Source organism: Melospiza melodia, chromosome 22, assembly GCF_035770615.1.
Source record: "Melospiza melodia melodia isolate bMelMel2 chromosome 22, bMelMel2.pri, whole genome shotgun sequence".
In the NCBI taxonomy this organism is placed as follows: domain Eukaryota; kingdom Metazoa; phylum Chordata; class Aves; order Passeriformes; family Passerellidae; genus Melospiza; species Melospiza melodia.
Genome location: NC_086215.1, coordinates 10,309,479 through 10,336,672, shown reverse-complemented (window position 1 = coordinate 10,336,672; position 27,194 = coordinate 10,309,479). Strand labels below are relative to the sequence as shown.

At 52.9% G+C, this 27,194-nt stretch overlaps 1 protein-coding gene across 1 annotated transcript in view; it reads right to left on the bottom strand.

Moving 5' to 3' along the window:
- The window catches only part of RXRA (retinoid X receptor alpha), a 104,796-nt gene extending 88,253 nt beyond the window's left edge, over positions 1-16,543 (bottom strand). Inside the window, exon 1 of the mRNA XM_063174927.1 lies at positions 16,389-16,543. Coding sequence (XP_063030997.1) covers positions 16,389-16,416 — 28 coding nt within the window. The 5' untranslated portion in view covers positions 16,417-16,543. The remainder of the gene's footprint in view (positions 1-16,388) is intronic.
- Between the last annotated feature and the right edge of the window lie 10,651 nt (positions 16,544-27,194).

The following is a 27,194-nucleotide window of genomic DNA, read 5'->3' as shown; positions in this document are numbered from 1 at the left end:
CACATCAATCCCTCACTGTTGGGAAGGACAGGAGCTGGGGGCTCACATTTGGTCCTCAGGGGCTCAGCACCAGCCTCTCCTCCCTCCCTCCCTCCCGGTGAGATGCCCCCTGAGGAATTTGCACCTCATTCCTTGACACCCGCTTTAATTACAGGTATCACGGCAGCTCCTGTCTTTCACAAGAGCTCTGAGCAAACTTCCTGCTCTCTTTTGTCCGTGAGGGGTTCCTGAGTCACTGCATCCCTCCCCTCACAAGCAGAGGGTGGTGGGCTCTGCCAAAGCCCCCCAAAGGCTGGGGGAGAAACTCCTGGCCCCTCAGCTGTGACATCCCAGGGTGATCTTAGGAATTCCAACCCTGGTTTCCAGCAAGGAGAGCCCACAGGCAGGAGTGACACTGAGACATGGGAGGTGCTGTCTCTAAGAGCTCCCTGCACTCAGATGCTCCATGCTCACCCACCAGCCAGCACAACAGCAAAATGCTGATGGGTGTCTCCAAAATCCTTCCCCAACAGCACATCCTGATGCTGCAGCACCCCTGTGCCTGTGGCACTGCTCACCAGGCTCTGCAGGGAGCAGGCACACCCCAATGCCAGCTTGGTTCTCCTCCCCAGCTGCTCCCTGGCACCACTGCCCCATCCACCCATCCCTTCCTGATGGAGTTCCCTCTGCAGGGTTGTGGGTTTGAGTGCTGTTGTATTTTGAAACATAAAGTCATTAATTTCAGCCTAATGAGGATTTTATTGGCTGGGGATTACCATTATTCAGCTCAAGGAGATGCAAATAAACATTCACAAGCTCTAGTTCTGTGGAAGGATCCTGATCCTGCTGATGGCTCCCATCCCTATCCATCCAGACGGGTCCTTCCACTGCCATCCACCTTCTCCCTCCCATTCCCACATTTCCCTGTCCCAATCCACGGGCTGGGATTGATTTCAGCCTAATGAGGACTTTATTGGCTGGAGATCACCATTATTCAGCTCAAGGAGATACAAATAAACATTCACAAGTTCTAGAGTCTGTAAAAGGATCCTGATCCTGCTGATGGCTCCCACCCCAGCACCAGACAGGCCCTTCCACTGCCATCCACCTTGTCCCTCCCATTCCTAGATTTCCCTGTCCCAATCCACGGGCTGGGAGCCCCACAGGGCTCAGGAAGGGACCCTGGGCTCACAGCAGCCACACCACACCACACCACTCTGCTTGCTTTAATTTTTAATCAAGTCACAAGACGGGGCGGATGCAGCTGGAAATAAATCATCAACCACAACAGCAATAAAAGCACCCTGGTGGCCTCGGCTCAGACGTGGTGAGCGCAGGACGAGCAGCCAAACCACCACTGTCCCATCACTGACAGGGTGACAGAGCAGCTCCTGTGCCAAGCCTGGACACTGCAGCTGTCACTGAGGAAATGGTGACAGGGTTGGGCCAGGAGCTGCTACAGCCAGTCAGGCCAGCTCCGTGTCACAGGGAAAAAGGGATCCAGGATTGCAGCAGTCCCTGGCACACCTGCCCTGGGGACACACATCCCTCCTAGCTCGGGGCTGCAGCTCCCCTTTGCAGCCTCCTCCAGTCCCAATGGGAAAAGGGGAAAGAAAGTCTGTGCAAGCCTCTCCCACGCAGGGCGCCAGCAGAGCTCCTGTGCAGGGATTGAGCAACGTGGGGATGAGCCAGCAGCATCTCCCCAGCCCTCACCCTCACCACATCAGCCAGCTCCCCTGAGCCCACCCAAATGCATGCCAGGAAATGGAATTTCCCTCTGCTGCTGCCCAGAGGATTCCTCTGCACCAGGCAGGAGCACGGGGCTGCTGCCTCCTCACCAGGGTCCCTGCTCGCAGCTCAGGGATGTTCTCCCTTTCTTTGTGAGGATTAGACACACTTCTTTTCTCTCATTGCTTTTCAAAAGAGAGCCTTTTTATCACTGCTGATCCCTGGGGGAAATCTTTCTCTGTTTCTCTCTGTTTCTCTCTCTCTTGCTTTCATAGCTGGGACAGTGGGAAAGGAAGTTTTCCTTCATCTCAATCTCTGTGCTGACAGGCACAGCACAGCCCCCCGAGACCCTGTGTGTACCCCCAGCTCTGCCTGACCCCACCAGGGCTCTCCAGCAGCTCCCAGGCCTGACAATACCCAGCACAAACCCTCCCTGAGCCATTTCGAAACCCACACTTGCGAAATCCTCATAAAAACCCCGGGCAGGACCCGCCAGCAAACCCAGCTCAAGGCAGCCACAGGTGCTCTGCCCTCGCCTACCTGCTCCCATTACATTTCCCAGCGTTTTTAAATGGATTTTCTTTTTTCCTCCCCTCTCCCTCCTCCCTCTTCCTGACTGCTGCGGAACAGATCGAGCTGAGGAGAGGAAACCAAAGCTGGGAGCTGGCAGGGGTTTAGGCACGCACGGCGCTTTTAATGCAGCGCTCGCATGAGGATGGGGAGAAATGCCCAAGCGTGCCTGGGATCACAGCTCACAGCAAAACAAGCAAAGCCATCCTAAAGTGCTGTCAAAAACACCCAAAAAGTGAACTCATGTTTTTTTCTACCCTCTGAGCTCTCTCTGTTACAGCAATCAGGGCCCAGGCTGGTCACAGACAGGGCGTTTTTTTAATTATCGACCATGTTGCAATCTTTTTCTCTTTTTATTTTTAGGAGGCCCTTTAAAACTATAGAGGAAATTATCCAAAAGAAGTTTGTTCAAACGGCCTGTCAGTTTGAGGAAGTGAAATTAAACCAGAAAAAAAAAGAAACCCTAGCCCTGAATCCTAATAAATCACACATCCACACACACACAGAAAACTGGAGAACTCCGGGCATGCCTCCAAAGGCAAGGAAATGGATGATAAACAAAACAAACCTAGCTCTGCCCGGTAATAAAGGCTTCCACAGGGGGAATTTCTCACCCCGGAATCACTTCCACTGAGAAGGGCACAGCTGGTGGCACATGGGGAGCTTCCCCACTGAGCTGAGCCTGCAGGGACAGCCAGCGATGCCATCCCATGCTGAGCTGCTCTGCATGGACAAAAACCCTACACTGCATGAACTTCCCTCCATAAATCCCTCTGGAGCATGCCCTGGTTCTGTCCCCACTGAGAACGGGTCGATCAGCCCGTGATACAGAGAGGTGCTGCTTGGTTGTGCTGCTGTCACCAGCTGGGCTGGCAGTGGGGACCTGCTCAGAGCTCACAGACCCACCCAGAGCAAACAAGACTCACCTTGGAGGGGGGGAAAAAGCTGCAAAACAAAAGCAAGGAAAAGGGCGGATGGAAGAAGGATGATGATGCTGAAATAAACCCCACCAGGCACTCAGGTGTCCAAAGCAGGAGGCAAAATCAGAGTGTGGGACAGCAAAAATGGCAGTGCCAAGGCTCCTCTCAAGCTCCAGATGCAGCTTCCCACAGGTGAGGGTGCTGCAGAGTGATGCCCATCCCTCCCCACCACGGGGCTCATCCTCTGAGCCCACCCAGCAGCAGTGAGAGCAGGGCAGGCACACTGACAGGGCACAGCCCAGCGACCCCAGAGCAGCCCCTGCATGCCCAAAGCAGCATTTTGGGAGACCACAGCTGGGCCAAGAGCTGAGGCTGTGACAGCAGAAGCAGAGGAGGGGTGGGGACATGCAGGGGTGACCCCAGGTGCAGCTGGCACTGTCCCCATGACCACCCTGGCACGGCCACCAGGGTGGAATCTCCCTCCCTGCTGCAGGGAGCTGAGCCCAGCCCATCCTCTGCTCCGTTCTCTCTTCCAGCAGAGGCTGCCATGAAGGAGTTAAAGCTTTCTGAGCTGGGCTCTCCAGAGGACTGCAGTTAAAAGTCCACCAGGCATTTTCCCATGGTGGACTTTACCCCGGTGCGATAACGCGCCCGGAGGTGCCAGCCTGAGAGGGACCAGCCAGCAGCCCTGGCACAGCAGGGACAGCTGGCACCAGGCTGGGAGACCCCTGAGAAACCTGCACAGGACAGGAACCTGCAAACCAGCCACCAAAAGCAGCATTTGGGGTTTGGCAGTGAGAGCCGCATGGAGCAGCGCTGTGCTATCCCACCTCGTGTGGGAACGATGTGCCTGCCCCCAAGGAGCCCATTCCATCATGTCCAGCTCAAAACAGGCTGAAATTCCCACTCAGCAGAGCCCAGAGATTTCTCTCCCCATTCCTGAGGGCAAGGCAGAGACAAGCAGCACTGCTGTCCCTGCTGGAACAGGCACCTGGCTCTGCTCTCCAAGGTTGTCCGCAAACCCTCCCTCAGCAGGACGACACACACCATTTTTGAAAAGCTGGGTGATGTAACCAACCCGTATTTATCATGCTGAAAACATCCCAAAGCTCCATCTCTTCCAGCTCCCAAGCACACAGTGTTCTCTTAATAAAATAATTGCAATGATGAATAGCTCCTTATAATGTTCTTCTTCTGCAGCTAGTGACAGGGCCAAGAGCTGGGATGGAAAGTCCTTCTCCTCAATGAACCCTCAAGGTACATTCAGAATTTTACCTCCTCCAAGCAAAAAGGGCTGAAAAACTGGGGAAGTGCTGGCAGTGCTGTTCCAAGTCATCCCACCAGGCAGAGAACACCAAAATCCCTCTCCTCCAGCTCAGCCCCATCATTGTCTTAGTAATAAAGTCAGCAAATCACTGCAGGTCAATCCCAGCCCTTGCTTAAGCTGACGCAATCCTGAAGCCACCTGATGAAATCAGTGCTGAGCTCCAGATCCTGCCACAGGCTCCACAAAAACCCACCCTGACAAAAGCTCCTCTGCCCAAAAGTCCACGGGACCCCCAAAACCAGCACCAGGAGCTCCAGATCCCGCACTTTGGAAATCAGGCTGTGAATTCAATCCTTCACTGCAATTTCCACGCTGACAATCACAGGGCAGCTCAATGCATTGGGGATTGGGGTTGGCTCTTTTTTTTTTTTTTTTTTTGTAAAGTCATTTCTACCTTATTCATTTGTAAAGGTGCTTTGAATTAGGCTCTGCCTTCCCTTCCCACACAAAGCTGGGTTTTACTCTCAGGCTCTCCGGGTGTTTTCCCACAGCCTGTGCTCTCAAAGGCTCAAAACTGAGCAGAGAGGTGGCACAGAGGGACCTGGGACCTCGACTGCAGCTCGAGGGACTTCCCAGAGCCTGGGAGAACTGGCAGGACCGGCTGCTCCCACCCTGCAGGCACATCCCTACACCCAGCTCCAGGCTCACCCCTTCCTACCCAGCACTCTCCCACACCCCAATGTGTCCTCAAAAGGGCTGGTCTGGGCTCTCCAGATTTTGTGCAGGACTGGAGCATCTCTCTGCTCTCGGGATGAGCTTCACCCTCCATGGCACTGCTTTCAAGGCTGTATCCTAAAGTTTGCCTGCTTGGGAAAGCCCTGAGCAGAGCTTTGGGGATCCAACACCATTCCCAAAGCCGTGCCCCCAGGGTGTGATGCTGCACCTTCCAGCATCTGAGGGAAAATTCAATTTCTCCAAGAAACAGACCTGGAGGACTCCTGGAGCAGCCCCACATCCCCTGAGCTGCCCCAGAGTTTTGGGAAGGTGCCTTTAGAGGAGGATCCTCCCCGCACGTTGTGTGTGCGTGGGCTCCAGATGGGCACCTTGCTGTTTGTCACCTGCCTACCCAGGGCCTGCTGCAAGAAATCCCTGCCCTGCAACATTTCCTGCACACACCTAGAGGCTGTGAAACCTGGCCAGACGTGGTTTCCCTCACCTGGCCAGCCTCAGCTGCCGTGGGTTCAACAACACCGGGACGACCGGAGGAGCGGCGCCCAGCTCGCCTCAGCCAGCCCAGACTGAAAAATGCAGTGGGAAAAGGGAGAGCCCGAGCCCCACAGAGCCTGCTGGCCTCTGACTGCCACAGGACAAACCTGCCCCACGGGTGAGGCACGGGCCTGCCACGAGGGAATTGCTGGGTTTTGCCCCTTGAGACTCCAAGGTGAAGCACCATGGCACTGCTACCAAAACACGGCCCCAAACACTGCCAAAAAGCCCTTGGACAATGAAATCTGTGTCTCCTAACCTCACAAACAGGGTGTAATTCGGGGTGCCAGCATCACCCACCCCACACTGCCCTCTGGGGGTGCTGCTCCCAGCCAGTCCCAGCTCTGAAGCGCCGTTTAAAGGCTCCACATTTGCACACAACAGGTACCGAGCTGGCCTGGGGCCAGCCTATCTCCAGCTGGGATCAGCTAAGCCTTCCTAAGTGCTTAAACAGGGGCCTGCAGGTCCCAGGAGCCTTAACTCTCCCTGGAGCCCCTCTGAGGAGCATGGTGTAAAAACCAGCAAGGCTGGCAGAGGAGAGATGTGGGTTTAGGGCAGCACAGGTCACTGCACGCTGCCCTCCCAGCCCCATTCCCGACTGCAGCGCTCCCCAGGATCTGCCTGGGCATCCTATAAAAAACCCACAACGGGGGCTGGGCAGAGCAGCCTGTAAAGCACAGGGCATTAACACCCAGGCTGGCACAGCTGGCTCACAGCGTGCCCAAGCAGCCAAGCACAATCTGCTTAGGGGTGCAGAAAGTTTTGGTTTGCCCCGGCAGGAAGGGAGCCTGGGTGGCCTCTGTAGGTACAGGAAACCCCTTTCTATCACACACATCGCTCTGCTTCCTCTGGATTTCTTTAACCTTTCACTCTTGGCCTGATTTATGCTTTCACACTGATTTTTGCACGCCTGCATTTCCCTCCTCCTCCTCCTCGGTGCTGCGGAACCACACCAGCAAAAAAGCTGGCAGGGCTTTTTTGGCATCCAGCTGCCCAGAGCCAGAATAATCCCTGCAGGGAAACCTCCTGCTCTGGGTTTGGCAGGAGGAGGGGAAAATGCCGTGTCCTGTGTTGTTTGCTCCAGCACGCAGCTCCAGCCCACCCATGGGATCCACGCCGGGCTGCGTGTGATGGGCAGGCACTGGAGCAGCAAATCTGGGAGCCCAGGGACACATCCCAGGCAGAGATGGAGATTCTGCTGCACAGGAGCTGCCTGGGGAGCCCCGGGCTCCAGCACAGCCCAGGGCTGGCTTCTCCTTGCAGACAAGGAAAGGAATCCGTGAGCAGCTCAGCGCCGAGCCCTCCAAAGCATCCAGGCACTGCACAGCAGGCAGCACCCTGTCCACAAAGGGCATCCCTGGCACCACAAGCACGTGGAGCAGTGCCCAGCCGTGCCATCAGAGGCAGGAGGGCGTGAGGACAGCGGGGACACAGCCCTAATGTCACCTAAAGGGCCCCTTGGGTGGCAAGAGGAGCTGCTTGTTCCCAGTCTCCGCGGGGATCCTGGCACAAAATGAGCAAAACATTGGATTGTGTTGGAAGCTTCCTGGGATGGGGAAGCTGAGGCCAGCAGCTCCAAGGCACTGTCAGAGCAGGGACAGCAGCTCAGGGGAAAAGCTGGGGAGGAATCACAGCTGAAGTCAATTCTCCAGGCCCAAAGTGGGAGCATTTTAATCCATTCAGTTGGATAATAAAGAGCGGGAGCAGGTGGCCCTGATGGGATGACAGAGCCAGCGCACCAACCTGGTGTTCCATCCCTGCTGTGGTGTCCTAAACCCCACACAACAACCTGAGCCTCACAGGGAAAAGGAGAAAACTCAGGAAAGCATCCCTTCATTCCATTTGCATGGGACATGAGAGGCCACCCTGAGAGCCACCAGCTCCCTCAGCCTGGCATGGCCACCAAAAAGGAAATGAAGTCTTAAAGGTTATCACTGTGGTGTTTGACTGAGCATAAAAATCCAGCTCTGAAAACAAAAACAATGAAAGAAAGGCAGGGGGAGAGAGGCAGGGACGTACAGCCCCAAAAAACAGGAGAGGGGATGCAGGAGCTCACCCCACATCTCCATGGCAGGAAGAGTTTCCCAGGAAAATAAATGCAAAGTCTGTTATAAAAGTTTATCAGCGAGGAAGAGCGAGCGCGCCTGACTACAGGATAGAGATGTCATTATTTTCATGCATCTGCCTTACCCAATTTTATTTAGTTGCTTTCTGCACCATTTCATGCTCATTCTGCTGCTGAGCTAGACAATTGCTTTATAACTCTAGGGTGCAATTTCACTGTCTGTGAGCCACACGCACGCACAAGGGGAGAGCAGCACCTCCCTCCCTTCTCCCCACACCCCAAGCTTTGGAGAGGAGTTTTCTTCCTATATTTGAGGGGGAAAAAAAAATAGAAATTAAAATGCTAAGGCGCTGTGTTTAATATATTCCAGCAGTGTGTGTGGGGAGCAGCCCCAGCGAGCAGAGGCTCCCCATTAAGGCTGAGCAGGATGAACTGGAGGGCAATCTGCTCTCTCACGCTACTGAGGATGAGAGAGACAGAGCCTGGCAGGCTGCAGGGCAGGAGCGCTGTGAATCACGCTGGATTTTTATGATCAATTGAAAGTCACACTTGAACAAGTGCAGGTCAGCAGGGAGGGTTGGTCACGCAGGTGCAGAGCTCCAGACAGCGGCTTTAACTCGCTCAAATCACCTGGTGCCATCCTTGCTACCCCTATTTCCTGCTCAGCCATTGAACATCCCCCACAGGGCTGCTGTGGGGTGGGAGGGTCACCAGAAGGAGCCCCAACACTGATGGGATGCAGTGTGGGATCAGGGATTTCCCTAACACAGAGTGCTCCAGAATGACCATGCCTGCTCCACGCCATCAGAGACCACAGCTCTCTACCCCAGGCAGAGCCACAGCTCCCCAGGCCTGATAAATTCACTCATCTCCCACAAATGGGGCAGTAAAAGAAGAGCTGGGGGCAGGAGAGGAGCCCAGTTTAGTCTGGTAAGGATGATCAGTACAGAATATCTCCAATGTCCCTTTTCCAAGAGCTCCCACCTGCACACGCCTGCTCCATGTCATCCAAGACCACAGCTCCTCCCCACCATGCAGAGCCACAGCTCCCCAGGCCTGATAAATTCACTCATCTCCCACAAATGGGGCAGAAAAAGAAGGGCTGGGGGCAGGAGAGGAGCCCAGTTTAGGTTGGTAAGGATGATCAGTACAGAATATCTCCGGTATCCCTTTTCCAAGAGCCCTCACCTGCACACAGGTCTTGGGGAGCAGGGCAGGGAAGCTGCAGCACTGGCAAACCCCTCTCACCAATCCTTCCCAGCCCCAGGAGCAGCCAAACAGCTCCCCCAGCTCCGTGTGATGCCCCTGGCTCTGCTTCTGCCTCTCTGATCCAATTCCTCTCTGCCAACGCTCAGCATCCCTCTCTCAGCTCCGCCACCCCAACCTTGCCATTTCCGCATCTCAGGGTGGATCTTGGCAGGAATTTCACCCCCTCTCCTACCATGTCCATGCCTCAGGATGGATTTTGGCTGGAAATTCTCCCCTCCTGCCCTTCTCCTTCCTCTCTTGCCTCACCACTGCCATTGCCTCACTGCCACTCCGGAACGGGCACGTAGGAGACGCGCTGCCCACAACAAAATTGTCTCGCACAGCCCACAGAGTTCACAGCAAAGGGAAAATAAAAAAAAAAAAAAAAAAAAACAAAACAAAAAAAACAAAGCAAAACAACTCTCCTCCAGCACTCACTTGTCAGCCAGAAATGGAAAAACAATAATCAAATGTTCCTGAAAGGAGATGGGGCATCCCCCCCTAACCCGGCCCTGGCAGCACAAAGGATCTGCCCCAGGAACTGAGGGGGCTGTAAATCTCTGGAGCTCCCTCAGCTCCCCCTCCCTGGAGTTTTTTCCCTTTTTTTCCCAAGTCTGTAAAGCTGAAGAAAGCCAAAACTCCACAAAAGAGGAGCCCATGAAAAGTAACAACCAGCTGGGAATGCCATTACCATTTTATTGGTCCCCAATAGCGCTATTGCCCCTTTTATCTCCCGGCTCTGCAGAGATCCTGCAGCTGATGGGATCCAAGGAAATCCAGACAAGACCCAAATATCAACATCCACTCATGGCCCAAAAAAAATCTTTGACCAAAAAAATCAAATCCCCCAGGGTTTGGAAGAAGGAGCAACAAGCACAGTGGGAGGGAGCAGAAGGGGATGCCAGAATTTAAACCCTGCTGTTTAATTCCCAAATCTTTGGGGTATTGTTTCCTCCTTGCCCTGTGCTTTGGGAGCACCTGGCTCGCCCACAAACCCCACCTGGGAGCTTTCCTTTGCTCCTGGGCCAAACAGCAGCTTTGTGGGGAGGAGTGGATTTGGGGTTTGGAGGTTTTGGACCCTGCAGAGCCCAGGGGAGCTCGGTGGAGCTGCCACCGCAGCTGGATCAGCTCTGCAGGGCTGGCTCAGCTCTCACCACCCCACACCCTCACTCCGGGCCCACTCCCAGCTCGGACACTCCCCCGTGCCTCAGTTTCCCTCCCTGGATCTGCCCCATCTTGGGCAGATGTGGAGTTTGGGAGGCAACATCCACATCCCCTGCTGATGTGGAGCTGGCATGGGCACAGCTGGGAGCAGAATTACAGCCCCAAGGTGCAACCTTGGAACTTTCATTGTAAGAGAAAAGGGAAAGAGAAGGGAGGGGGGGAAAAAAAGCCCAAGCATTTCGTGTTCACCAATGCTCTGTTTGAACAGGATTATTTTTTAACTCCACGTTAAACAACATTTCAAAGGAGAGGAGCTGCATTTGGGCTTAATTTGAGCCCTTTCTTCCCTTTCTCACAAGGGAATTGTTCCCTGTTTATCTCAGAAAGCACCCTCCATTTTGAAAAGCTCCCTCCCCTCTAAATAAAAACTCAGGTTGATTTCCTTGACTTTGCTTTGCTTTTCCTAAGCCAAACCTTGTCAGAAAAGGCAAGTTCTCACAGCCAGTTTCCATCTCAACAATAGAGCATTTTCCCAGGCTAAATTGCTTCTGTCTGAAAATCTTCTGGCAGTTTGAGCTGGCTGGCATGTGCGGGGATCCTTCTGTAGGGTTTTTTAAATCCTTATTTGCAATATTATTTCATCTGCTCCGCGCTGCCTTGATATCGGAGCAGCCTTTGGAGAGACACAACTGCTCCTCCCTCCTCCTCCTCTGTCCTCCCTCCAGGCACACGCTTCCCTTTGAGGAGGAGGAGAGGGGAGAAATAAAATAAAAGACAAGCAAAGAGGAAAATGTCAGAAAGCTGCTTTTTGTGTGCGTGTCAAACGTTCAAAGTTATTCCAGACTCTAGTCTTTAAATGTAATAAAATACAGCAACTCCTGACAAAATCAATTAAAATAAAACCACCCAGGCTGCCTCCCCTTATTGCTTTGTAGCTCTGCTGACTCTCCAAGAGCCCACCTGGGCCTTTTAGGGAGCAATTAGGGAAGTGCTGGGATGGATCCCGTGCAGAACGAGCATCCCTCAAGTGCTGAGCATCCCTGGCACTTCTGAGCATCCCCCCACAATTCTGAGCACCCCTGGCACTTCTGAGCATCCCTGGCACTTCTGAGCATCCCTCCACACTTCTGAGCATCCCTCCTGAGTGCCCACATCACCCAGTATCCCACTGAAATGCCCAGACCCCTCCACAGCACAGGTCAGAGCGAGGACAGCCCCAGTTCCCTCCTTCCCTCCCCACAGAGGAGCATTAATTAGAGCCCAATTAGGCTGCCCAGCTCACAAGGAAGGGCCCTGCAGCACTTGGCCAGCAGGGCTTTGAGGGATCCCAGGCTCTGGTTCATGGAGGAGCCCAGCTGGGACCCCTCAGTGTCCCCACAGCATCACCACACCCCTGCTCAATCCCTCGCCAGGGGCCACCGGCTCTTGCTGTCTCACTGCTGGGTTATTTATAGCAGGAATGATTTGGGGATTTCAGGCAGCTGGGAGCCCCAGGGAATGCTCTGAGCACACACAATCCCCAGGAAAAGGCACCAGGATGCTCACAGGAGCACAGAGCCCACAGACAAGGCAGGACCCCAAAGCCCTGCAGCACCCACTGTGTGTTTCTCTCCTTAACCATCCTGCAAAAAACCCTAAAAAATCCAAATTTCAGCCCAGTGGCATATGGCAACCCACCCCTGCTCCCAGAAAACAATACTGAACAAAAAGGTTTTTAACCCATTTCTTAATAAATATTTATTTTTGCCTTGAAGATGTGGGTGGGACAAAGCCAGGGTGTATTTTCCAGTGAAATGTTTTGATTCCCCCCTTGTTGGTTTTTTTTTTCCCCCTCAACAAGAGCAAAATGCCAATAATAATATTTGCAATGAATAACTCAAATTCTGTGGCTTTCTCCCCCGCTCTCTTTTAAATAAATAAAATACCCCAAATTTGAGAAACACAAACGCTCCCTCCAGCCCAGCAGGACGATGTGGAATAAACCCGGGGAGGCTCTGATTTATTTCACTGCCACAATTCTGGAAAAGGCAAAAATTCCTTCCCAGCTTCTTTTGCATGTGACAACAAGAGGTTGAGCCCTACAAGACAGACCAGGACAAACCAGACTTCACCTCCTGCTCCTCATGGAGCCAGCCAGGTGTGGGGCAGAGGAATTTCCCTCCCTCAGTGGGATGCTCAGATGCTCCCCACACCCCTCAGCTCTCCTCCCTGCACGTTGTCACACCAGCTGCTGATTCCTGAGGGTATCTAGAGCAGGACTGAGCATGGTGGTGAGCTCTCAATCCACACAGGAGCTCTCCAGGCTCACGGATGCTCACCAAGCACCCTGGGCTGTCCCAGCTGGATGTACGGGGGTTGTTTTGCTGTTTCCCTCGGAAATGCTGCGGCTCCAGCCCCTGAGCACAGCACGGACAGTGCTCACCCCACATCCTGAGCAGCTGCAGCTGGGCCTGGCACGGCTGCAGGGCGGGGAGAGGGACACACGGACAGAGAGGGACACACGGAGGTTCCAACCTGCTGCAGTGACCTCCGGAGGGAAGCACTCACACACCCATTAACTGCTTCTTCCCCCACCAAGCTGAGCCTCCCCTGAGCTCACCATCCCCGTTTTCCTCCCCAGAGACACCCAGGGAATGGGCAAAGGGAGAACAAGGCACTGAGAGGGCTGTAAAAGGCAGAGAACCTGAAGAAACGAGTCCTTGGTTGGCACATCAGTGCCCTGTGAAAGCCTGACCTCAGCCCGTGCACCCCACCACGGATTTTTTCTACGTTTTTCTACATTTTTGTACATTTTTCTGCAATTCTACATTTTCTACAAAACGTACAATTTGCATTTTCTACATTTTCTCCTCCTCCTGGACACCTGGCACAACACAAAGTACCAAAAACTGGACAGCCCTGAGCAAGCTAAGCCTAGCAAAAGCAGGACTGCAATTCCAGATGGCTCTAAGGCAGCAGCTGCTGGACCCTGAGGGGTTTTTAAGCCCCTCCATGGCTGTGGAGGCACCCGTGCCACATCCCCCGTGCCAGGCTGCAGGCTGTCCTGGCACTGGGGTGGCACACAGGTGACAGCAGCCAGCCTGGGAGATGCCCAGGGACGTGCTGTTCTCACACGGGGAGCCTCTGGCTGGCATCTGCCAGCAGCTCTCCAGAGAAGCAGGAAAATGAGATACGACTATTAAAAGTGCCCAGAGCTGGCCACACTTCCAGCCATGACATCAGCAGGGTTATCTCAGTCTAAGCACGGGCAGGACTTGGCCAGGAACCACCAGGTTGGCCTTGCTGGGCCAGACTGAGCTGGGACTTTGATGGGGACACAGGAATGGAGCAGAATTTTGGGATTTTGATGGGGACACAGCAATGGAGCAGAATTTTGGCTGTGTTGTTGCTGGAATTTTGATGGGGACACAGCAATGGAGCAGAATTTTGGGATTTTGATGGGGACACAGCAGTGGAGCAGAATTTTGGGATTTTGATGGGGACACAGCAATGGAGCAGAATTTTGGGATTTTGATGGGGACACAGCAATGGAGCAGAATTTTGGCTGTGTTGTTGCTGGGATTTTGATGGGGACACAGCAATGGAGCAGAATTTTGGCTGTGTTGTTGCTGGGATTTTGATGGGGACACAGCAATGGGAGCAGAATTTTGGCTGTGTTGTTGCTGGGATTTTGATGGGGACACAGCAATGGAGCAGAATTTTGGGATTTTGATGGGGACGCAGCAATGGAGCAGAATTTTGGCTGTGTTGTTGCTGTTCCCCAGCTCAGGCCTGTGCTGGTGTGCAGAACAAACCCCACAAGCTGGGCTGGTTTTCTCCCCTGGGTTTTTCCAGCACCAGCTCCTAAAAATGACACGAGATAGGGTTGGTGAAACACTCCCAGACCCTTAAAAGTTGGGAGCTGGCGGAGTTTGGACCATCCTGACTCTAAAGAGGCCCCATGGCTGATCCAGCTCTGCTCTGGTTTCACTGGGAAGTTCACATTTGTGAGCTGAAGGTCTCAGCTCACATTCCCTTCAATCCCACAAACTGCTCACAAGCTTTTAGACACAACTTGCCTGCACCGCCCACAGCAGCACCAAGATCTCCCCTCCAAAACCTGCAGCAACCCTTGCAGCCAAAGGGATTTTTCCCAATAATCAGCGACCAAAGATCAGCACATAAAGTCCGGGAGTTTCTCCAGCACAATCCCAGGCCACACAACCCAAACAGCTCCCACAGACAGATGGATCTGCTCCTGAGACAAGGATGAGAAGTTTTAACCTCCCCCAGCAGGGCTGTCCTGGGGGGATGCCCTGTTTTCCATGGGGATGCTGCACAGTGTGTGGCACAAGCCCCATTTCTAAATGAGCAGATAAATCAGTTGTTTTCCCCTTGCACCAGCGTGAAAATTTCTAAATTTTCTAAATTCTTCGTTTCTCAACGAGCAGATAAATCAGTTGTTTTCCGCTTGCACCAGTGTGAAAACCCTTCCTTGAGCCAGCAGTCACAAACTCTCCCCCTCCTACCCCCTCAAACCACCCTGACCAATAACACAATGTCATTTTTAGCATTTACAGCATAACAGGAGAGTTGAGGACTGACAGAAAACACAGTTCATGTACACAGAGGCCTGAGCCCGCCCGGATCAACAGAGATTTGGATTCTCTTCCACAAAAGCATCCAAGGAAATGTGAATCCCCCCAAACTTAAACCACTCCAGTGGGGCAAGAGAGGCCCCTTCTGCTGGGACGAGCCCCAAAAGCCGCACTGGACCCAGCCAAAAGGAGCTGCCTTGGTTTGCAACCAGGGACACACTGCAGGTGAGAGATGCTTTTGGCCCCAGCAGCATCTCCCAGCCCAGACAACGAGGGGCACTGTGAAAATGAGAATTTTGGGGGGCACGGAGATGCCACCCGCAGCTCTGCCAGCCCACAGTGCCAGGGTGTCCCTTCCAAAGCCCCCAGACAGCCACAGCCCTGGAAAAGCCTCTCAGCGAGCTCGGCTTGCGGGAAAACATTGTGATGGTTGTTTGTATTTGAAAGGGATAACTGAAATTGCAATTTGTCAACAAAACAAGCAAAAAAAAAAAAAAAAAACAACAACAACACAACACAATACAAAAAAAAAAAAAAAAAAAAAACAAACAAAAACAACAAGAGGAAGAAAGAATCAAAAGAAAGAACCAAACCACAGCAGCGGCAGGCTGGGGAGGCTGAGCAGAGATTTAAAGCCCAGCAGGGACGGTCTGGCCGGCCGTGGGCAGGCTGGGAGCCCCGGGGCTGAGCGGGGACAGGGATGGCAGCGCTCTGCCCGCTTCCCCCGAGCCCGGACTGGCGCCAGGCCACTCCGCTCAAACTTTTCTTCCCCCCAGCCCGAGCAGCGAGCTCTGCAATATCACTTCTCCTCCTGGAAGCGAGACGCAGGAGGCATTCGCCCTTACAAGCCAGGACTTGACTCAGTCACCGAAACGATGGCAAACTCCGGTTGGAAATGGGTTTTAAAAGGAGGAGAGGGTGGGGAAGAGGGGGGGTTAAAAAATAAGAACAAAAAGGCAGGAGGGTCCCAAGCGCGGCGGGGCTGGGAGCCGGCGATGAGAGCCGGGCGCTGCCTCCCCCTGCCCGGCTGCGCGCCCCGGATGCCGCGGGGAGAAGGGAGAGAAATAATTAAAAAAAAAAAAGGAGAAAAAGTCAAAAATTAGAAAAAATAATAAACCGAGGGGAAAGGCAAGAGGGGGAAGCGCAGGCTGCGCGCTGCCGAGCCCCGAGCAGAGCCGGCCCCGGGCGGGGAGGGGGCTCTGCCCGCTGCCGCTGCCCCGTTCCGAGCGCCGCTGGGGCCGCTGCCCGCCCGGCCCGGCTTGGCCTGGCCCGGCTCGGCTCGGCTCAGCTCAGCTCCCCAGCCAGGGCCCGCCGTTCCCGGGGCTGCGCCACGAGAGAAAAAAATACCAAAAAACCATCAAAACAGCAGCAAAGCAAAAGAAAAATCCCAAGTGTGCGGCAGGGGCCGGGGGCAGGGGCCGGGCCGGGCTCCCCGGGGAAGGGGCGAGCGCATCCCCCGCCCGCCGGCCCTCGGTGCGCGCCGCTGGAAGGGGCAGCCGAGCCGGGGGAGGGGGAAGGCGGCAGGACAGCCGCTGATTTTATCGTGCCCAAGCACCCCCCACCCCCCGCGGCAGGAGCGGAGAATCTCTCGGAACAGAACTCACCCAGCGGCAGGAAGTGTTTGGTGTCCATGGCTGGTGCTTAACTCATGCCAAGGGGCTCGGCGAGCGCGGCGGCGAAAACACACAGGCAGGGCGGGCGGAGGGGAGGGAAATCAGCGCGGGGGGAGAGAGGGGAGGAGGGGAGAGAAAAAAAAAAACACCCACGGGGAGGAGGAGGAGGAGGAGGAGGAGGAGGGAGGAAGGGAGGAGGAGGAGGAGGAGGCAGCGGGGAAGCTGCAGCCCCGCAGCGGCCCCGCAGCGGCGGCCCCGCGCAGCCGAGGCCGCGGAGTTGTGGCAAACTCCAACAATGTAACTCCGGGGCCCGCGCAGGGGAGCCGAGCCTGGCCGAGCCGAGCCGAGCCGAGCCGAGCCGAGCCGAGCCGAGCCGAGCCGAGCCTGGCCGAGCCGAGCCGAGCCGAGCCGAGCAGCGCCGCCCCGCGCCCGCCCCGCCGGCCCGCGGAGAGCGCTGCGCTGGTGCTGTTGGGTGGTTTTGTTTTTTGGTTTTTTTTTTTTTAGGGGGTTGTGTTTGGTTTTTGTTTTTTTTTTATTCTTAAAGTGATGGGGAAAAGGAGGAAAATAGAGCGGGGGGGAAGGAAAAAATAAAAGGAGGGGGAAAACAAGAGGGAGAAAAGAGGTGGTGAGAAGGGGAAATTAGAGATGGGGGAAAGGATGAAATAAAAGGGAGGAAAAATAAGAGGGGAAAAAGAGGTGGCGGGAAGGGGGAATTAGAGATGGGGAAAGGATAAAATAAAAGGGAGGGGGGGAAAAAAGAGGGGAAAAAGAGGTGGCGAGAAGGGGAAATTAGAGATGTGGAAGAAGTGGGGGAGATGAGAGTGGGGAGAAGGGAGGGGGGAAGAGAGAAGGAAAGAAGAGCAGAAATAGAAGGGAAATAAGCGAGGGAAAAGAGAAGGAAAAGGAGAGGAAAAAAGATGGGAAAGAGCAGGAAGGGAAAAAAGGTAAGGAAAGAAGAGGGAATTAGAGATGTGGAGGAAGGGGGGAGATGAGAGTGGGAAGAAGGGAAAGGAGAGGAAAACGAGAGAAGGAAAGGAGAGGGGAAAGAGAGAAGGAAAGAAGAGCAGAAATAGAAGGGAAATAAGCGAGGGAAAAGAGAAGGAAAAGGAGAGGGGAAAAGATCGGTTTTGTTTGGTTTTTTGGGGTTGTGTTGCTTTTTTATTCTTACAGTGGTGGGGAAAAGGAGGGAAATAGAGTGGGGAGAGAGGGGGGAAAGGATAAAATAAAAGGGAGGAAGAAAAAAACCAGAGGTGGTGAGAAGGGAAAATTAGAGATGGGGGAAAGGATAAAATAAAAGGGAGGAGGAAAAATTTAAAAAGAGGGGAAAAATAGGTGGCGAGAGGGGGGAATTAGAGATGGGGAAGAAGGGAGGAAAACGAGAGGAGGAAAGGAGGGGGGAAAGAGAGAAGGAAAGAAGAGCAGAAATAGAAGGGAAATAAACGAGGGTAAAGAGAAGGGAAAGGAGAGGAAAAAGATGGGAAAGAGCAGGACGGGAAAAGGGGTGAGGAAAGAAGAGGGAAAGAGAAAAAAGAGGAAAAAAAGAAGAGGGAAAGAGAAAAAAGAGGAAAAAAAGAAGAGGTGCGTGGGGCTGCAGCGGGAGGGGGAGCAGAGGGGTTCCCAGGGTGATGCTGAGCAATGCCAGCTGTGCCCAGCCCCGGAGCCCTGCCTGTCCCCAGGCTGTGTCACAGCGCGGGCAGCGCTCGGAGCACGATTTATTCCATTTCCCATCCATGAGGCACAACAAACAACTCTCTGTGCGTGTGCGTGTGTGTGTGTGTGTGTGCAGCTCCTCCGCAAACTCTCACCTCCCGAGCCCTGGTGCCACCCCTGGCCGCTCCCCAGAGCCCCGGCCCCCCTTGCCAGGCAGGCCTCCAGGTTTAATAAACGATGCTCAGCCCTGTAAGAATGTGTATTAGCGGCTTGATGGACCAGAGCGACTCTGCTATGCATGAGGCATATTAAACACGGTATCGACCCCTCGCTCTGCACGGCCGTAACATGCATAACAAACAGGCTGGGGCCACGCTGCAGCTGCTCTCACACACGCTGGGGAGCCAGGCTGGGCACTCTGCGAGGCTCCGGTGGCACCAGGGACAGCTGCTGCTGGCACAGGTAGCTCCCAGAGCAGGGCCAGCCCTCCTGCAGGGAGTGCACTGGCGTGGCTGGGACGGTCAGGGGTGTCCCAGATGTTCTCGCTGTGTGGCACACCCGTGGAACGCTCCCCAGCCTTATCTGCCCTGATTTGTTCTTTAATTGGCAAAGTGTCTCGTGCCAGAAATATCAGCGAGCTCCTCCTGGAAAAGCGAGGCCTCTTATCTGCCATCGGTGTAGCCTCTTATCACTCCATCTCCTGCCTGGCACTGTGGCATCTCCAACCACACAGGAAAGGCCCCCAACACTTGAATTTCTCCTACAACTCTTCTGTTTGTAGGAGAACACAAGATTTAATTGGCCAGAAATATCAGCAAGCTCCTCCTGGAAAAGCGAGGCCTCTTATCTGCTGTTGTGTGTCCTCTTATCACTCCATCTCCTGCCTGGCACTGTGGCATCTCAAGTCACACAGGAAAGGCTCTAGAAAGGCCCTCAATACTTGGATTTCTCCTACAACTCTTCTGTTTGTAGGACACAAGATTTAATTGGCAAAGTGTCTCAAGCAGCTCCTCCTGGAAAAGCGAGGCCTCTTATCTGCCATCGTGTCTCCTCTTATCACTCCATCTCCTGCCCGGCGCTGTGGGATCTCCAGCCACACAGGAAAGGCTCTAGAAAGGCCCTCAACACCTGGATTTCTCCTACAACTCTTCTGTTTGTAGGAGAACACAAGATTTAATTGGCAAAGTGTCTCATGTAGCTCCTCCTGGAAAAGCGAGGCCTCTTATCTGCTGTTGTGTGTCCTCTTATCACTCCATCTCCTGCCTGGCACTGTGGCATCTCCAACCACACAGGAAAGGCCCCCAACACTTGAATTTCTCCTACAACTCTTCTGTTTATAGGAGAACACAAGATCCTACCCTTCCTGCGGGGCAGAGCCACATGGGCATGGTTGGATGAGGGGTACACAGCTGGCAACACCCCAGGATCCCATTTTTGGACCTCTTCACCAATACATTCCCATTAGAATAAAAATTCCCGATCCATTGCAACCCACCTGAAGAATAAAAACAGCAAAAAGGACCAATCTTGTGTCTGTGGCTGCAAACTGACACTCAGGTGGAGCTGCAGAAGTTAAAACTAAATAAAGCGTCTTGGATCCTTTTAATCCTCTGCTCCTGTAATTTCAGCATGTCCAAACAGATTTTGGTGTGTGTTTATAACTGGTAACTTCATTTGCTCCCGGGCTGGGACCTTAAATGCCAAGTTTCATCTCCAAGTCAGTTTTTAAGGGTGAGTTACATCAACTCCTGGGAGAAAAGGGGGGGGAAAAAGGAAATAAGCGAGGAAATAAATGAAAGTTGGGGGTTGTCGGAAAAAGCAGGTTCAAAGTCTCTAAGAGTGCAAAAATCACGGGTTTCGTGGATATCTGTGTACAGACTGACAGCTCAAAGGTAGAAATGGGTTTCCTAATAGACAAACTAAAGCTCATGTGTCTGATAAGGGCAAACACAGCTCGGGGCAGAGCTGGGCTCTCACCTGCTGTGTGCCCAAGGCCTTTGGGGCTCTGAGTGTGTCCATCCCCAACACAGGGCTGGGGATGTGGCCCCAAAGCCCCATCCCAAAGCAGGCTCAGCTCCCAGGGTTACCCGAGCCAGGGCTGCAAATCCACCTTTGCAGGCTCCCAACACACCAAATTACCATAACCAGGACATTTCATGCTCCTCTCCCATCAAGCTGTTTAGAGCAAATTAAATTTCTCCCTAACCAGGCTGTAACAGTTCGTGTTAGATGTGGATCTAAATGTTAATTGCAGTGACAATAACAGGTCTGATCCTGCACTCCTTATTTGAGTAAAACCTCCCACAGAAGCCAAAGGAATTTTGCCCCAGAGAAGGCAGCTGGATGCAGTCCCACATTTCCAGTCTCTTGAAGATGCCAGAAGGTAAGCCAGGATATTTCTGTGATGTTACAAACCTTCTCTTTCCCTTTCCCCTCCCTTCCACCTCCCCTGAGTTCTTTAATGCACCATTAATTTAATAAGCTGCCTAATGCTGTGCTCACCTTCAGCCTGGCACTTCCCAGCAAGGATTTCAATCGTCACGGGGGGGCACATTCAGGTGATTTTGGCAGCTCCTTGCCTTGTGCATCTGGTTGGTGCAGGGATGCTTGAAGGTCCTGTGCAGCCTGGGAGAGCTGGCTTGGCAAAATGCAGCTCCTCTGCACCCTTGGGTGATGCCAGCACCCTTCAGCTCCTGGGGAAGGCAGGCTGATAAAATGGGATTATTTAGGGGTGCCTGGCCTCAGCTCTCAGTGCTGGCTGGATTTGGCAGGGAGGGATGCTGTGTTCATCTCATAAATCAGTCAGGCAAAGGTTTCTCCTTCCATCCACACTCCCACCCCGTTGCCATCGCTTTGGGGCAAAGGGATCCAGGTGCTCGTGGGCCTCAGCAGGAGACAGGCACTCAATTCAAAACTTTCTTTTATGTCTATACTTTCATTTACTATCTCTGTGAGATTTCGAGAACTCTCTGTGAATTTATTTCTTATTTCTTTTTCTTGTATGATAAAAACTTCTTTGACAGTTTTGTTCATCATTTGTCGCACACGCTGAAGTATGCAGGGTATTACCACTAATATAACTACTAAAACACTTAATACATAGAGACTCATTTTGTTTTGGGAGCTGGGACCACGTTCAGAACTGAGCCCAGGGAGTGAATTTGGAAATCACAGCCTCTATGATTTTTTTCTAAGTGGTTCCAGCTTTTCTTGTCCATAACCCTGAATTATCTGACAGGGCACAAAGGCAAAACCTGCTGTGCTTCCCCTGCTGTTTTATACCCTCCTGCACAGTTAGGAAAAAGAAATTAAATCTATTTTCCTGCCTGGCTGCATTTTGTTACGAATTAAAGAAAGAATAAATGCAAAACCTGAGTGAGAAAGAATGGAAGGCGCTCATGGGCTGTGTCTGGGTTCCACCTCTGGCTGCACATGGAGGCTGGGACAGGTGCCCAGAGGTGCCAGATGTGGGAGCAGGGGTGGCTGTGGCCACTGGTCTGGGGCTTGTGGCCAGGCAGTGTGGGGCTCCAGTGACCTGAGAACCAAACCCAGCCAAGGAGAGACTCCTTCCACCCATGCAGAGTTTGTGGGACCGTCCCAGGCTTGTCCTCCCCTCCTGCAAGCTGCTCTCCCGAAGTCACTGATGCAGGACCAGGATCTGTACTCCCTGAGTGTCCCAGCAGAATTACAGCAGAAAAGTCCCTGCACTGTGCAATTTCCTGCCTGGGTCTGCAGCTCTTCATGACAGCACCTACCTCCTGCTCTCAGGGGCAACAGGAGCTCACAAATTGCTTTTTTTTTCCATTAGGAAGGAGAGAAAGACACAAGAAGACTTTGGGGGACAGACTCTGGAGCCTGAAAGTGAAGTTATTCCCTGAGCAGAGCCTTGCCAAGACCCTCAGCATCCCTCAGACACATCCAAACCCAAACCCACCCATCCAAACCCACCGTCGACATCCAAACGCACCCAGCTGCTGAGGGGGCTCCTGCATCCCTCAGACACAAAACCCAAACCCACCCAGCTGCTGAGGGGGCTCCTGCATCCTTCAGACACAAAACCCAAACGCACCCAGCTGCTGAGGGGGCTCCTGCATCCCTCAGACACAAAACCCAAACCCACCCAGCTGCTGAGGGGGCTCCTGCATCCCTCAGACACAAAACCCAAACCCACCCAGCTGCTGAGGGGGCTCCTGCATCCTTCAGACACAAAACCCAAACCCACCCAGCTGCTGAGGGGGCTCCTGCATCCTTCAGACACAAAACCCAAACCCACCCAGCTGCTGAGGGGGCTCCTGCATCCCTCAGACACAAAACCCAAACCCACCCAGCTGCTGAGGGGGCTCCTGCATCCCTCAGACACATCCAAACCCACCCACTCAAACCCACCCTCAACATGCAAACCCACCCTGCTCCTGGGGGAGACACCAAGCAGCAGAGCTCCAGGATGAGCCACTCGTGTCAGTGCTGCCAGGTTTTGTTTCCCAGCAGCATCTAGCAGGCTGCTGATGTTTGTTTGTGAAGTGAGATGCTCATGATTTATTTGATCTGCTGGAGAGCCTCATTCCCACGCCGAGGACGGGCAGAGTTGCTGCATTCTCTCCTCTTTTGGGCGCTGCTCAGATCAAATCCTCTCTTGCACGGGCAGAGCTGGACATTAAACATTGTCAGAGACCTCCAAACCCCAGGCCACGAGGCTGCATTTGTTCTTGTCTGTCTCTGCATATAGAACAAGTGTTAATGGAGTGTTCAGGCTCTGAAAACAGGTTTGGGGAAAAGGTCTCAGGGCTCTGGTCTGGATCCAGCTTGAATAATCCTAAGGGAGGTTTCATCCTCTCCTCGTGCTTTTCTGGCGGATTGGGTTTGGCATGTCTCACCTGGCTTGCAGGGACAGAGGTTTAATGAACTGCTTTGCAAAATGACTTTACAAATGGAGAGTCTACTGCTGCCTTTTTTAACACTTGGAGATCTCTTTATTCCAGCTCATCACCCAGGCTGGAGCCTGGCTGCCAGAGAAGCCAGCAAGAAAAGCATTAAAGGGATGGGAGATGAAACTCAGCACAAGAACTGTGAGATTCACAGAGCATCTCCCACCCTGGCAGTGCCACAGCAGCCAAACCTTCATTGATGGGAGCCCAGGAGCCCAGGCAGAGATTCACAGAGCATTGTCCATCCTGGCAGTGCCACAGCAGCCAAACCCTCACTGGTGGGAGCCCAGGCAGTGCCAGGGCAGCACCTGAGCTCAGCCCAGCCTGCTCAGCGTGGCACAGACACCACTTGATTCACACCAGGGCTTTGGAGGATGTGGCTCAGTCCCTCAGACACAGCTCCTCTGCTGGCCTTCCCCTGGTCCCTGCATACAAAACACTTTGCAAATGAAGTGTGAAGATAATATGCTTTATCATGGGCATTTATTACCCGTGATTGTGGTATAAATCTCCCTCCATTCACATACATATACATAAGGTGTATATAAATATGCAGTATCCAGCAGTACCCAGAGCCCTTTTTGATGATGTCAATGTAGCCCCCATAAAGATAGTGGGAAATGATTCATAATATTTATATGACAGACATGATATGAACTGTAATAGCCTGTTGGGATGGAGAATATCCATAGGTCTCTGTCAGCCACAAATGTGATTTAAATATTATATATGTGGCAACTGTAGCATTAGTAATATGATAGCTGTTATTGATAGTGGTCATAAAATGCAGTAGTTTTGCACTGAAGAATGTGAAAAATAATCTAGTGGTTTTCCTAATGCTCTTCCCAGCAATGCACTGAAAGGAAGTGTACTTTCAGTGCCTCCTTTTTTCAATGCCTCCTCCTCTCCTCCCCCCAGCCCAAATTACCATCACATTCTCTCAGATTACTGCCAGGGCCATATTTTACTCTGCTGATGTCAGCTTGTGGCATCTCATCCCCCTGGGGCTGCCTGGGGAGGGCAAAGGGTCCCTGGGCTGTTGTGGAGGCTGGGAGGGTCCTGTTGGTGCTTCCTCTGAGGGCACAGAGCAGGAAAAAGGCAGAAAGCAGCCAGAAGAGAGGGGCTCAGGGCAGTGGTGCCACTCTGGGTGTGAAGTCTGGACCGTGGCAAAGGGTCCTCAGCCAGAATAAAACAGCACAGCCCTGCAGAAACAATGCAGCCACGCTGAGTGATGCTCACTGGGCTTGCCCAGGGGGGTTCTGGCACTCAGAAATGGCAGTGGGACATCCAAATCTTATTCCTTTCCTTTCCTGGCCTTCCGCACCCAAAACCTGCCCAGCCAGGGTCTGCTGGAGCACTGGAGCAGCAGCAGGAGGATGGATGAAGGCACCAGGAACCTTCCATGGACATCAGGGTTTACCTGGGCTGGAGCACAGGAGAGCTGAGGTGACACCTCTGGCCCCAAGGGATTTGCATTTTGGCCACCACACACCTCAAAAGGCTCCTTAGGGGCTGGTGGGAGCTGAGGGAGCCCTGGCCACAAAACCAGCCCCACATCTGAGTAAGAATGTCTTTTCCATCACTTCCAAAGCAGCAAAGGTCACTTCCCTGCTGGCTGCCAGCCTGTCTTGATCTCCCCATCTCTGCCCCTGGAGCAAAAATAGAGGGGAAAACTCCTTAAATCCATGAAAAACCACTGCCACAGCCATAAATTACACCAGCCCTGGATTTCCCTGTGAGCAGAACCCGGGGAGGGTGACACTTGCCAGGGTGGGCAGCCCAGCTCAGGGTCCCTTGGATGCCACAGCCTGGTGTCACCCAGCAGGGTTTGGGGGGGATTCAGGGGTTCAAATCACCCCAGAAATGTCTGATGTCCATGCAGGGAGCTGCTTTGAAAGGGAGCCTCCACCAGGGATGAGGTGCTGCTCAAAGGATGCTGCACCTGTCAGGGGCAGGAGGTTTGGGATGCTGCCTCCATCCCTCCACATCACAGGGAATAAATCAAGGCAGTGAAATGTGCTCCAAACACAGCAGACCTCAGGGCGAAGCATTGATCAGCTCCCTGGTGTGGAGCCTTAAAAAATAAATTAATTAGAGTTCTGTTAGCAGGGCTTTGCAGAGGGCCCCACAGTGCTGGCACTAACGAGGGCTGTGGGGCTGCAGGCTGACCTCTCCCACCCCTCTCCAAAGGGATTGCATTCCCCAGGATTACATTTAAATATTTTAAAGCTAGCAGGATGGCCACATTGCAATTTAATCCAAAGCACCCAGCACACAGACCAAGGAAGAGCTTGTGCACAAATGAGTGATATTCCAGTGAGGAAGAGGTGCTGATTTTCCCCAAAAAAGTAAAGGGGAACAACAACCCACCCTCCATCAACAACACGTCCAGCCCTGCCTTGCAGATGATTTCTTCCCATTTTTAACTGTGACAATACAGAACATTTTATAAAAGAAAGCAAAATTCTTTTTGAAAGTTGAAGTCCAGGAGTAATTTAATGTCAGTTTTCTCCATCATCTGCATTGCAAGGGACCTGATGGATGGCCACATTTCAATTTAATCCAAAGCACCAGGCTCTTGGTGGACAGACCAAAAAAGAGCTTGTGCACAAATGAGTGGAATTGGAGTGAGGAAGAGGTGCTGATTTTGCCTAAAAAAGTAGAGGGGAACAACAACCCACCCTCCATCAACCGCATGTCCAGCCCTGCCTTGCAGATGATCTCTTCCCATTTTTAACTGTGACAGTACAGAACATTTTATAAAAGTCTTTTTGGAAGTCCAGGAGTAATTTAATGTCAGTTTTCTCCATCATTTGCACTGCAAGGGACCTGATCTTCCTCTTCCCCACCCCGGTGTGAGCCAGGCATTGCTCCAGGGAAAACCATGGGCCTATTTCTGCTGTCGTTTCCACAAACATAAATCAGGAATTTACTCAGTTGAAATAAGTGGAGCTGCCCCAGTGTAAAAGCAGTGTGAGCTCAGAGTTACAGTGCTGTAAAAGCAGTGTGAGGCTGGAATCAGCCTCGGTATTTATGGAGATGGTTTGAGGAAAGCCTGGGGAAATTAGTAAAATCGGGAACAAACAAAGAGAGAGAGAAAAAAAACAAAAGAGGCATGTGATTTCCTGATGATTTGGCAAATCAAATCCTCCAGGCCAGCACTCATATTCCTTCCTCTGCTGTGCTGCCTGTTCTGCTGAGCACTCCTGCCAGAAGAGCCTTGCTGCATTATTCCTCTTCTGGGTGACGCAGCTGCGAGATGCTCGCTATGGAAATGCCGTATAAAAATAAATTGAATCGAATTAGGGAAACAACTAAAGTAATTTCTTCTCTGTCCTCACATTAATCCATTTAGGTTGATTCTCTGGGTGCTCCAAAGGGGATTTGCATTACTATCCTGTCAGCAGCCACAGTCCCTTCCTCTCTGCTCAAACAAGCCTCGGCACCTCCTAATTTGATGTCTTTTTATTATTCTCCCCCTCTGCCTGCCCCTGCACGGAGACTTCAAGGAGGTTTTTTCCAGGGTGATTGGCTTCCCTGGCAGGTTGGATTAAGGCACGATTTGCTCTCAATTGCGACGTTTTAATGAGATTCAATTTTTTTTTTTTAAGCGGGGAGGGGAGAGAAATTAAGAGAAGGGAAAACAAAAACCATCTTGTAAATGAAATCATGATGTGTGAGGCCTGAGATCTAATGAGAAGCATATCAGTGGCAATCAGAGTTGCTAATGGAGCCTGTGCATTGATATCTGCTCCGAGGCAGCCACGGCGATTCCGGCAGAGCCTGGGCCCTCATCCCCATCCCCATCCAGCAGGGATTTCTGCTGCCCTAAAATCACACGTTGTGTTTGTGAGAGGATGAATTCCAGAAGGTCCCAGGGCCCGGGCTGTAAGTAGGTCAGGCGAGATGTTCATCACCACGCTCTCCCATGGCCTCACAGCCTCCGTGCCCTGAGGCCAGGATGCAGAGCAAGCAGTAAATAGCACAGGGCTGGGGATAAAGGGCTCCATCCCCCTGCCAGGCTGGCCATGGGGACCTGGACGTGGCACTGGGGACACCCCAGGGTCCTCCCTGTGCTGTCCCACACGCTGGTGTGGCATTGGTTCCGCTGAGGGATGTTCTGGTCCATCCCTGCTTTGTTCCTGCTGAGTCTGTCAAGGTGAGCTTGGGTATTCCCATAGGTAAAAAAGGAGCTGGCTCTGCAAAATATTCCCAGGAAAAT